The sequence below is a fragment of the Buteo buteo genome, chromosome 4 (genome assembly GCF_964188355.1).
Source record: "Buteo buteo chromosome 4, bButBut1.hap1.1, whole genome shotgun sequence".
Lineage (NCBI taxonomy): Eukaryota > Metazoa > Chordata > Aves > Accipitriformes > Accipitridae > Buteo > Buteo buteo.
Genome location: NC_134174.1, coordinates 33,762,467 through 33,774,875, shown reverse-complemented (window position 1 = coordinate 33,774,875; position 12,409 = coordinate 33,762,467). Strand labels below are relative to the sequence as shown.

General features: G+C 44.7%; 1 protein-coding gene across 2 annotated transcripts in view; it reads left to right on the top strand.

The window, feature by feature from the left end:
* The window catches only part of RNLS (renalase, FAD dependent amine oxidase), an 80,190-nt gene extending 68,101 nt beyond the window's left edge, over window positions 1–12,089 (top strand). For both annotated transcript variants that reach the window (XM_075025468.1, XM_075025469.1), the window contains exons 6-7: window positions 5,627–5,802; window positions 11,806–12,089. In XM_075025468.1, coding sequence (XP_074881569.1) covers window positions 5,627–5,802; window positions 11,806–11,958 — 329 coding nt within the window. In that variant the 3' untranslated portion in view covers window positions 11,959–12,089. The remainder of the gene's footprint in view (window positions 1–5,626; window positions 5,803–11,805) is intronic.
* The last annotated feature ends 320 nt before the right edge of the window (window positions 12,090–12,409 follow it).

Sequence of the window (12,409 nt, the reverse complement as noted above, 5' to 3'; positions counted from 1 at the left end):
CCCCAGAGTGTTGTTCAACATGGGGAGACTTTGCTAGTCCTTAATTTGGTTATCGCTGGCTGAAGCGCAGTGTATGCTAAGCTCTAATTGCTTTCATGCTTTCTGCCCTTGACACCCCTTCTGGATAGCTGATGTGTCCTCTACCTGTGACAGCTTGTACTTCACGCTGCTCAGTGTTGGAGGTCTTCCTCGTCTGTTTTCATGGGCTTATACAAACCTACCAGGTTCCAGCTGGAGGCAGTGGGGTGGGGGTCTCTGGTCTGACCCTGCTCCCAGCAGAGCAAACGTCACAGCTACAGCAGGTATCCAGGCGAGTCAGGGCAGTCCCCAAGGATGGAGACTTCCCACCACTCAGGGCCCCATCCTGGGGATGCCCCACTCACACGGGAAGGGGCTGTAACCTCATGTCCAGTTGGGATTTTCTCTCATTGCAGTTGTGTCCATTGGCTCTTGTCCTGTTGCTTTGAACTTCTAAGAAAAGTCTGGCTCTGTCATCTCTGTCACCTTCCCTTTAGGACGTGGAAGATGCAGTTAGATCCTCACTTTTCAATTCTCCGCTTAATTCTGCATTTATTTAATCTCCTGTCTTTTCAATTAATCCATTTTCCTTTTCCATGTACATGGTTTCAGACTTGCTAAGAGGGGAAGACACTGCTGATCAGACTGCCAGTGCAGGCAGACTTTGGTCTGAAGTGCTTCAGCACCTCCCATAAGGTCTTTGTGGACTAGACTTGTCTGTGGAGGACTGGTGGAACTTCATATTTTAACTTTGAGACAAAAAAACTGGGATTTGTTCATCCCTACTACTCTGCTGCTCAGCCTTGCAGGCTGCTCAGAATGACTGCATGTAGATAGTGGTGATGGCCAAGACATTCCAAGGAGGGTGGCCGTGTTACATCTGGGACCCATATCAGAGTCTGGCTCTGTCCATCTTCCCATCCCCATGAGCCAGCCGCTCCACAGTCTGCAGGGTCCACACAGCCCCAGCCACTGCTGCTGGGCCAGGCAGGGATGTAGCGGCTCCTGCAACACCTTGCCTGTCACAGACTGGATGCTGGGCTGGAGGGGGCGATATGCCAAAGATCACGCAGATCTTTTCTGTTTACATGGAAGCAAAATGAGTCTTGAAAGGAATGTCTTTATCCTCACATTCATCACTTTGCTTCTACTGTCTGCCTGTGTTGGTCCTGTGCGATGCAGCAGAGCAAAGGAAATTAACAGTAAATGGAGGAAAACAATAGAGAAGCAAAGGAAACCTGTAGTTACAGTATTGCATCTTCCCTACGCCATGGGGAAGAGAAGAGTCTGAACCTCAGGCACAAACCGCATCCACCAAGCTTCCATCACTGTACGAGATGATGCTGGCGCTTCCCTCCCCAGACACAGCCTCAACAGGGTCTCTGCACAAAAAGCCACTTTCCTCCTGGTGCGAGTTAATGGAGTCACACTGGAGGGGACGGGGGGCAGGTACCCAGCCCCTGCAGCCAATGTTGCCACTGTGGCGATGCAGCACGGGCTGGATGGAGGAAGGGGAGGCAGGTGCAAGCTTGCTGCTCATAGGTGTTCAGTGGGGTCCCTCAGCAACTGTGGATGCTGAGGACACTGCCAATGCTGGCAGAGCAGCTTCTTGCTCATTAAGTAGGTATAAGCTGCAGCCAACTCTGCTGTCTCATTCTAGCTCTGATCTGACCAGTGTCTTATGCCTTCCACTGCATCAACTGATTGGATTAATTGCCATGCAGCTGGGGTGAGGGGGAGGGACAATTGGGAGCAGATGAAAGCTTTTATGCCGCTTCCATTCACCCTCAGATCATTACCCCTCGCATTGCCGAGCGTTCCCGGGCTTGCCACATCTCCCATGCTACTTTGTCATCTGCTAGCATGGCCACGGATGGCTTGCATCCTTACCACAAATAAAGGAAATTAAAATCTCATGAGAAGCCCTGCCAGAAGCCTTCATTTCTAAGCTAGCCGTTGCAGCCTGATCTAAACATGTTGGGAGGAAAATGATGGTTTTACTCCTGCGACGGCTGAACAGTCATTCATATCCAGTGCCTCAAGGCTGAGATACCCCCACTGCTTTCAGGGAAAAATCTATTTTAAACTCCTCTCTTAGCCAGTATTTTTGCAGAAGAAAGAAAAGGGCTTCAGGCTAAACTTGATCCTCGCAGGCTGCATATTTCAGTACTGGAAGGCTGTGACTCAGTGGCCTCTGGAAGCTCTCCAAGCTATCAGTAGCTCAAAGGAGGAATTAAAAACTCAACTAACTGCCTGTTTTCCTGAAACTTGTTTTGTACATGCTATGGAAGAGATGAGAGATTTGAAAGAAGGTGGCCCTGTCCAAGAATCATTGGCTATAACAAGTCACAGCAAGCAATGGATATTTATTTTATTAAAATGCTTAGACATCCTTTAATGAGCCTTTTTGCCAAGTTTATGTGGAAGAGTTTGCCAAAATGACATGTACACTATAATAAATCCCAAGGTACCTAATAGGCTTCCCCACTTGGTACTCTGTCCCTGACAGTCTCTCTGTAGAGACGTCAGAATACCTGTTTTCTCCCCCAAAATGGGAAGCAGAGACTGAATAGCATTTATGATGTTTTTCCAGACAGTTGGAAAAGCTGATGCGAGTAGAGTTATGTCCTGTGCTAGCCTGTAAAACCAGGCTTGGGGGTGGCAGGAGGAACCTCAGGAAGATGTGTCTGAGGCTGGATGTCAGACTTGGGCAATCAGTTCATCGCAGCTCAGGGAAGAAGGTGGCCCCTTTGGCTGAGCCTCTGCTTCTAGACAAGAGTGGTCCTTGCTTCACTCTACAGTCTTAGTCCCCAGATCTGCCTTGCCCTCATCCCAAATCCATGTTGGGTGGATATCTTTGACCTGTCCGTCCCTGATAGCTAAGGCTTACTTTCAAGCCCAAGACATAAAAAAGCAAAATGAGCACCTCAGATTAAAATAGGAAACAAACTCAAAGTTTCTGGACACTTCAGGAAATCACCCAGGAAAAGAGCTCTAGTATTTGCTGAAAACAGAGCTCGTGAACCCAGCACAGGGAGTGAAGTGAGTGATCTTCTGCTCTTAGGAGTGCCTTACTTGGAAAAGGAGAACTTTAAGAGAAGGCAGCACCATGGCTCAGTGCCTTCAGATATGGCGTTTCAGGGTGTATTCCTGATCACAACCAGGAAACATTTTCCTACCCTTTTTTCCAGTTCTTGAGAGCAAGGATTGACTGAGCTGGCCCATCCAAGAAAGAGACTCAGTGAAGGGATCCTTCCAACTGACGTTATAGCCATTGCTTTCGTGCTTGCTCTGGGTGCTAGGACTTGGTACTGCTGCACCTCAGTAGTGTATTCTGAAGTGATCAGCCCAGGACAGAAAGCTTATATCAGAGAAAGACATTTTGTTTGCCTTTGGAAAGCTGGAATTTGTCATCTTCTTAAAGAGGATCTCCAGCTGGAGGAGCTGGAGCTGGACATCTCTTCAGTGACACAGCAGAGATAAAGATTTCTATCAAGCTTGGTACCTAACAGAAGTGGTCAGAAAGTGTTCAGATGCCTCTTTGTGGTTTCTGTGGTCATAAAATGCTCATTTGCTGAAATGAAAATATTCTTCTAGGAATATGCTAATTCAAACAAAGGTTTAGCCAGAAGAGGCTTTCTGCTTCCAAAAGAGGGAATTTCTGGTTAATGCAGTGAGAGGGAATCACTTAATTTAATGACCAGCTTGGTGAGTTTGAGCTCCCAGCTGAAATATAGCAGAACCCAGGTTGTGTCCTTGCTCCAGCAAATGCACCCTACTCATTCAAAGCAGAATAGCCCCAGCAGGAATGACTCACACAAGGATCTGCTGGGTCCTCATCATGCCTTGGCACAGGGAAGTCACTGAGCCTGAAAAACCCCTATTCTAGGCAAAGTCTCTGGCTGCTGGTTATTGGCTGTCCAGACCAAGTCTGTAAGGTGACAGCTCAATATGCTGGCGGGGACGGAAGTCCCTTGCTGTAGAGAACCTACTACTAGCAGCCCCAGCCATAATGAAGCTTGGCCATTTCCAGGTCTGCTGGGATGAACATCAGCTCTTGAGCTGCCTTCAGTTCCTCCCCTGGCACTGCAGCCTAGTTGATTTTTAAGGGACAAACTCTTTTTTTGAGTTTTACTCACTTGCATATATTTGCTGGAGGACAGAAGTTATATTGAAGGTTCACACTCCCCAAAATGTGCATGTAGACAACTGCACATCAATTTCCTGGCAGTTGCTAGAGCAGCAAAATTTAAGTTGAGTTCACTTGTGCAGGCCAAACGGAAGTGCTGATTTCTTGAGGTAACCTGGCCTGGCTTCTGTTCCCCTTCTCCCCCTCTATAAATGTGAAGTATTGGTTTTATTCTAGCCTTTCAACTATGTAAATACTGTTGCATGGCCAATATGCAACAAATTATAGAGGGAGCAGATGTTTTCCACAGTAATGCAACAAACACTCTTCTTTTTTTGTCCTTGCCTTAAAAATAATTTTTATCTCATGATGATTTCATGTTCAAGTCTTTCGTATTTCTGTGTTGCAGAGATTGTCCCCTTAAGGGGACATGCATTTCAAACGCTTAGGGGAGGAATAATATAAATTAGCCTGATATAGGTGGGTAATCAAATTGGCTGTGGTAACCCGGCTGCCTGCACTTCTCCAGCTGTTCAGACAGAGGAGGTGGCTTGCTGGCAGAGCCGTGCCGTTGTCGGTGCAGTGGCTTGCGTGTGTCAGGCTTGTGGTGGCTGCGACTGCAGTTTGTTTGGTTTACATCTGGTATGCACTGTTGCTCTCAGAAGGACTTCATGTGCCTTCAGCCATAAGCGGAGTGCCGAGCCCCTGGAGATCAATCCCTGCGAGTGGCGACAGAGTCATTCCATTTCCAACAATAACCTTCCATCAAAAAAAAAAGGTGCATCATCCCATACCTTAATCTTACGAAGTGGTAAGGTGAGCTTCAGCCTGTGGTAAAGGGTTTCCCCTTTACCGTTGCCAGTGAGAACATGAGTCCCAGCTGCAAGTGTAGCCCTTTGGGAAGCCTCACCTCCACAACCACCACCCAAGCAAGATCTTGCAGGTGGGTGGCTGCGACCACACGCCTCCGAGTGCCCTCCAGTTGTAGGGGCACTAATTGTTACTATTTGTAGACCTGGCTAGAAAAATTCTGCAAAGCAGTTTTACATGTTTCTTCTTGTTGTTCTCTTTTGCCAGTTTGTGGCAATTGGCAGGTGGTTGCCCTCCTTGCAGAGCCTGTTGAAATGTCTGGAAGGAAAAAGGGGAAGAGTTTGCTTCCAGTGTATTGCCCGCTCCTTCCAGCTGCTACTTATGGGATGTGGGAATGCCTTGAGGTTCCTCTAGAAGACGTATGTGGAGCTAGGGTTATTGCAATGGGAAAACCATCACAAATTTTGCAAAAAGACTGGACTTCTTCACTGTGCTTCTTGTAAACAACTTGTGTTGTTATTCCTTGTGGTTTTTTCCAGCTGGAAGAACAGGGTGGTGCCACAGATATTTTCATTCTTATTGACTCCTAGGCTAGAGGCACAGTTGTCAGCATGCAGGGAAGGCAAGTATTAATGAGTAATGTTTCAAAAGTATCTCCTTCTATTTCAGAGACTCCTGAAATTGGGCCCTCTGTTGTAGTTCACACGACTGTGATGTTTGGAAGTGAGCACTTGGATTCAGACCCTGCAGAGGTGCAGCAGTTAATTCTCAATCACCTGGAGAGAATTGTGCCATCCCTACCTAAACCAGCCAGCATCAAGTGTCAGAAATGGAGATACTCTCAGGTACTCTGTGGTGGGATTAGTCAGCTGGGAGGATGCTGCTGGGGCAATGCCGTAGTACAGACTTGCAGTGTATCGCAAGAAACAGGACATAATACAACCCAGTGGTTTTCATGCTCGGGGAGCAAGAGGAAAGGAGATAGTTGCTCAATATCCGTAATATATTCCTCCACGTAGCCATGAGCAGCATCCAAGGCTGGCCAACAACTCAGATCATTTCTAGTCATCTTTTTACATAGTGGACCTGGCTCAGTGATAAGTTATGCAGCACTCCTGGTAAGTACGAACTGGAGCAGTGCACAGGAAGGAAGTAAATCCCACATACTTCAGTGGGTTTTTCACTGGTATTTAAAAATATGACTCAATCTATCTCTTCTATATCCAAAAGTATGTGATATTATTAGCAAAATTCCCACCTTACCACAGAGTAGCAGAAGTCCTTGCATTCAGACATACTAATTGTTGTTATTTGATTTGGCCCAGTTCAATTTAACAGTATGTTATGCAAAAAATATTTTAAAGTAAACTACCTAAGGGTAATAATAGCAAAATGTGTATATTTTACAGACTTTTTTTAAAAATCCAAGGAAATTGTTGGCAATTTCCTAAAGTATTGGAGTGTATCTACATGTTTACCCAAAGCCTCTTAAGTTAAATTACGTTGGTGAAATTGACTGTGGAAGTTGATGCAAAATATTTACTTAAAGCAGTCCCCTAAAAAATTTTTCCTTTTATGAAGTCTGGAAAAGTTACGGTAGATGACTGTTGTGAAGTCTGCTCATACCCCTTGATCTGCATCCAATTTAGGAACCTGGTCTCATTAGCACAAAGTTTATTTTTCTGCAAGTTAGGTATTGGTAGTTTGCAAATCACTTCCCAGTGCATGGTATTTGTTCTCAGTTGTCATATAAAAATGACCTTAACATAGGTTTTAATGTTTCAGATGACTCATGCAAAAATTATGGTATGTTTTATATGTTCCTCTTTATCAGGTTTTTTTTTTTGGTAGTAACAGTATCTCTATACAGTTGTCACTGTTAAGGCATCCTTTTCTGGTTGTGACTTCTGGTCTTTTCTTCTGCGTTATCTGTTACCTTTCTGCTTCAAATTGCTTGCGAGCACAAGAGCTGCAGGTGGTAGGGAGGAGAATTGGATCTATCTGCAACAGTCAGACACTTGGTAGACCAGCTCTGGAAAGGGCTCTGAAAACAAAGTAAGAAGTATTTTTAAACAAAATTAATACACCCTAGAATCATAGAATCATGTAGGTTGGAAAAGACGTTTAAGATCATCAAGTCCAACCGTTAACATAGCACTACCAAGTCCACCACTAAACCATGTCCCTAAGCACCACATCTACATGTCTTTTAAATACCTGCAGGAATGGTGACTCCACCACTTCCCTGGGCAGCCTGTTCCAATGCTTGACAACTCTTTAGGTGACAAAATTTTTCCTGATAGCCAATCTAAACCTCCCCTGGCACAACCTGAGGCCATTTCCTCTTGCCCTATTGTTTTTTACTTGGGAGAGCAGACCAACACTCACTTTTCAGGTAGTTGTAGAGAGCGATAAGGTCTCCCCTGAGCCTCCTTTTCTCCAGACTAAACAGCCCCAGTTCCCTCCGCTGCTCCTCACAAGACTTGTGCTCCAGGCCCCTCACCAACTTGGTTGCCCTTCTCTGGACACGCTCCAGCACCTCCATGTCTTTCCTGTAGTGAGGGGCCCAAAACTGAACACAGCACTCGAGGTGCGGCCTCACCAGTGCCCAGTAACAGGGGAACAAACCACCTCCCTGCTCCTGCTGGCCACGCCATTTCTGATGCAGGCCAGGATGCCGTTGGCCTTCTTGGCCACCTGGGCCCACTGCTGGCTCATATTCAGCCGCTGCCAACCAGCACCCCCAGGTCTTTCTCTGCCGGGCAGCTTTCCAGCCACTCTTCCCCAAGCCTGTAGCGCTGCATGGGGTTGCTGTGACCCAAGCGCAGGACCCAGCACTTGGCCTTGTTGAGCTTCATACAGTTGGCCCCAGCCCATCGATCCAGCCTGTGCATATCTCTCTGCAGAGCCTTCCTACCCTCAAGCAGATCGACCCTGCCTCCCAACTTGGTGTTGTCTGCAAACTTACTGAGGGCGCACTTGATCCCCTCGTCCAGATCATTGGTAAAGATATTAAAGAGAACTGGCCCCAAAACTGAGCCCTGGGGAACACCACTTGTGACTGGCCACCAACTGGATTTAACTCTGTTCACCACAACTCTTTGGGCCCAGCCAGCCAGCCAGTTTTTTACCCAGCGAAGAGTATGCCCATCCAAGCCAGGAGCAGCCAGTTTCTCCTGGAGAATGCTGTGGGAAATGGCGTCAAAGGCTTTACTAAAGTCCAGGTAGAAAACATCCACAGCCTTTCCCTCATCCACTAAGTGGGGGTCACCTTGTCATAGAAGGAGATCATCCATAGATAATACTGCTGTCACAGAGCTCTATCATAAAATTTGTCAAACTCAGCTACTTTGTTTATGTGTGCAAGGAAAGGGCTTAATATGCCTTTTCCTTGGACTACTCACACTTATAGCATAGTGTCAAAGGTGACATATAAGCATATGCATCATATATGGCCCATTCTGATTTATTTCACCATGAGAACATGGATAAAGGAAAAGACAAGAATGGCAGTTAATTTCTTACTGCTGAATAAAAAAAAAAGTCTCATTGCATTCTACCAAACAACTGTGCTTTTTCAATCCTGGCAAAATTATGGTCACACAGGATTTATTATAACCTTGTACCTATTGCTTCGTCTTTTAGAGGTAGCTGCAACAGTGACTGTAGGAATGAACTCTTACTTTCGACAAATACTTCAAAATTGTTGTCTTCCTAAATCACTAGGTGTGCGTCCTGTTTCCCCTATTAAAAATTACATGCAGACATCATACTGCTGGATGATGCTCTCCTGTTTTCTCAAACCGCTGTACAATTTACAGCTCTTCACGCTTTCTTCCCCTGCCTCTGTTGCCTGCTATTGACCATGCTGCTACTAACCAAAACCACTGACTTCAGCAGCTGCTTGTGCTTTATGGCTGTGTCACAGGAGGAATTATGACCAGTCTTTAATTCGGTGGATGAATGTCAGTATGTCATAGATTGCAAATAAGTCATTGTAGGTCAGATCTGTTATCTCAATAAAGAGATCTCTATTGCCACCCTATAAAATAATCACTACCTAAATTAAATATCTGGGACAGAGCTCCCTCTTTTTCTTAAAGCTATCTTTACTTTCAATTATGGTAAGCTGTTGCCACAGAAGCAATGGGAACTGATAAGATGGGTGCATCTTTCCCCTGACTCTTTTAGACAGGATTTATCCTGCTTGTTAATTAAATCCAGCTGTAACATCCTTCACATGGCCAAACACAATCCTGAGATTAAAATGCAGACATTACAATTATCCATGGCAGATGAGGGATTAGGACTTCCAAACTTCTACTGACACTACTTAGCAGCACAGCTGCAATTCTGGATCCCCTTCTTTAATTACGATAAGACACTGTTAGCATTCAGAGCCAACAGCTTCCCAACCCATCATGTCCCTTTGACAGAGTCACTTTATATGTATAAGGGATACTGGCAAAACACAGGATCATAGAAATTAGACCTCTTCAGAGGGAACCTCAGCAGGACCTCTTCAGGTCTCTAGTCCAACCTGTTGCTCAAAGCAGAACTATCACCAACACTAGGTGACCTTGACCATGGCATTGTCTAGCTGAGTCTTGAAGTCTTCGAGGATGGAGATCTAACAGTCTGTGCCATATAGCTGAGGGTAATTTGGAATTTATGTTGGACAACACCTTCAGAAGAACATGAAAAAGGGGCAGGATCATTCCTTTCCCCAGTCACTATGTCTAGAGTAAGGGCTGTTACTGCATTGAGTGTACAGTCTTGCCACACAGGTGAAAAGATGCAGGCTGAGATGTGAAAATATTGATCCTGTGATCAGTATGACAACCTAGAAGCTGTTTGGTACAGCCGGCATCAAATAAGCACTAGGTAGTCAAGAAGAAAGGACACTCAGAAAGCCTTTTTCTGCTAAACCTTTCTTCATTGTTTATGCTCAGTGACCTCAATCTGTAAGAAAAATCTAAGAATAAATTAAGTACTGACCTAAAACTAGTCTGAGAAAGATGATCTCTGGCTGGATTTACCATACATGCCTAGACTCTTCTGTTAAGTTGAATAATGGAGAATGGGTCACAACTGGCTACAAATTCATTTCAGGTAATTACCTCCTTTAAAGAGATGCTAATATGCCAGTATCACAAAATGCAGCCAGTAACATAAATGTGGGTGTTTTGCAGCTGATCTGTGCTTGGAAATGGCAGATAACGGCACGGCAGTGGCTAGCTAAGTGTACATTTGAATCAGTGGAAAAATCCCCTGGACTGAACTAGATGGTTTGGACTTTAGGTCTTGTTCACTGAAGCTGACAGTCGCATGATGGGATACAGTAATGGTTTACTGCACAGGAATTCAAAACACATCTTTGGACCAAAAGATATGTTTGAATCCAAGACATATCTTCGGACCGAAGGCAAAAAGTCAAGAAAGGATTGAAAGAAAGCTGTACTCTGTATCATGCTTTATCATCTCTATGGTTTGATCTCTGTTGCTGGTCTACTGCTGTGCTTCTGCTCTTTTTTTTTTCTCTCTCTCTCTGGGTAGATACTTTTTCCTCTTTTTCAACACTTCATCTTTATGGTTCTTGTTTTGTCATTCCTTTTCTTAGACTATTTCTTCCCACCTTCCTCCTCCAATCAATTCATCATCAAGCTGCCCTACATCTTCTTATCTTTTTTGTCCCTTCTGCCTGAGCCTGCCTTGCCCTCACATTTACCTTTTGGCCAGTGCTGCTGCTGCTGCTGCCTTGTCTCCATTCTGAGATTCACCGATGCTGCTCTGGGATGCACTAATTTAGTACAACATGGACACTCAGCCTTTGTACGTAGGTTTGAAACAGTCAACAACATGTGACATAGCCAAGCACGGTAAAAACACAAATGCCATGTGCTTTTACTCTGCTGTTTGACACACTTTGGTGTTTGTCATAAAGTACAATACTGAAAAGAGGTCTTGTTCTCCCCGTGAGTTCCAGGTGGCTTCAGGTTAATAGGTACTGGCCAAAGCAAAGTCCATTCACTTTTAGAAATGTTACACAGAACTGCTCAAGAGCTGCCACTCCACAGATACAAGTTTAATTGAGGGTATAGTGCCAGGAAAATTATATTTTAAATGAATACAGTGCATACATTGAGAATGACATTAAATATTTATCAAAGCAACCTTATTCAGAACTTGTCCCATGCTGCTTACAGAGAAAGCGTTGATTGTATCTCTAGCTGTGTCTAAAAATTGTTGTGCTACTCAAATGAAAAAGGAGACTAACGTAGCAGAGCTGGAGACAGGGTGGGTTGTGCCAAGGCTGTATGTACACTTGCACAGCAGCATGAAGCATGGGCAGGTCATCATGACAGTTGTTACCTCACTTCCCATCCAGGAAGGTCACCTGGTCAACCCAGTCGTGTTGCAGGCTCTCTTGAAAACGGCAGGCTCCCTTTCCTTTGTTGAACAGTTACATATCTGGGTCTTTTTTGCAAGCCCACTTTTGCTGATGTGAGATCATGTATCTTCATACCTTTTGGCTTAGAATTCTCCATGCCTCATCTATCCAGGGTCAGGCAATTCATTTCTGCTTTAGACGGATAGAGAATAAGACAGGATGGGGCTGTAAAGTTTCTAAACTTCCACATACAGGAAAGCTTTATTCTAATTGTATAACTCCATAAGATAAATATTTGCTATGGTACTTTGATCATTAGTGCTTGGACGTACGATCTGGGATGGGAGGGGTGCTTCGTATGAAGGCATGTTTCTCAGGAATATGGACCTTTCTGGTGTGAAATTCAGCTAAATAAAATACTTTCTTTTCCATCTCCCTATATGCTTTTCTTTTTCAGGTTACAAAAGCTGTGCCAAATTGTCTGGGGCAAATGATTCTTCATACTCAACCTCTCCTGATTTGTGGAGGCGATGGATTTACTTTTTCCAACTTCAGTGGCTGCATAGATTCTGCTATGAGTCTTGCAGAGGCTGTGAAGTCTCATTTATAGCAATTTCAAAGTCGGCTGCTAAACTTAATCTAGATTTATGATGAATTTTGCTATGATGGACTGAATTCTAGTTTAGTGTTAACATCACTGGCCTCTGTCTTGCAAAAATAAATAAAGGAGGACCTATTGGTGTGCTGTAATAATTATTGGGATGGAATTGAATTTTCAAGGATCTGTGCTGTGAGTGTTACTTTGCTTGAAGTAAAGCTTTTTCTGGCTCTTGTCAGAGGCACACTGAGCTCCAGCAGTCTTGCCAGGTCTCCTGATACTTTTACAGCCCATGAAAATTATGTCAAGGAGAGGAGCCTGACTTGAAGCAGCACAAAAACCTGTGGAGCTGCAGAGTTTACTCCTTCTCTGAGCATTTGGAGCCCTGCAAGTAACAGAAGAAACATGGACAATTGATCCCAGAGCTTTCATACATACATGTGGTCATTTCTTGTGGTGCAGA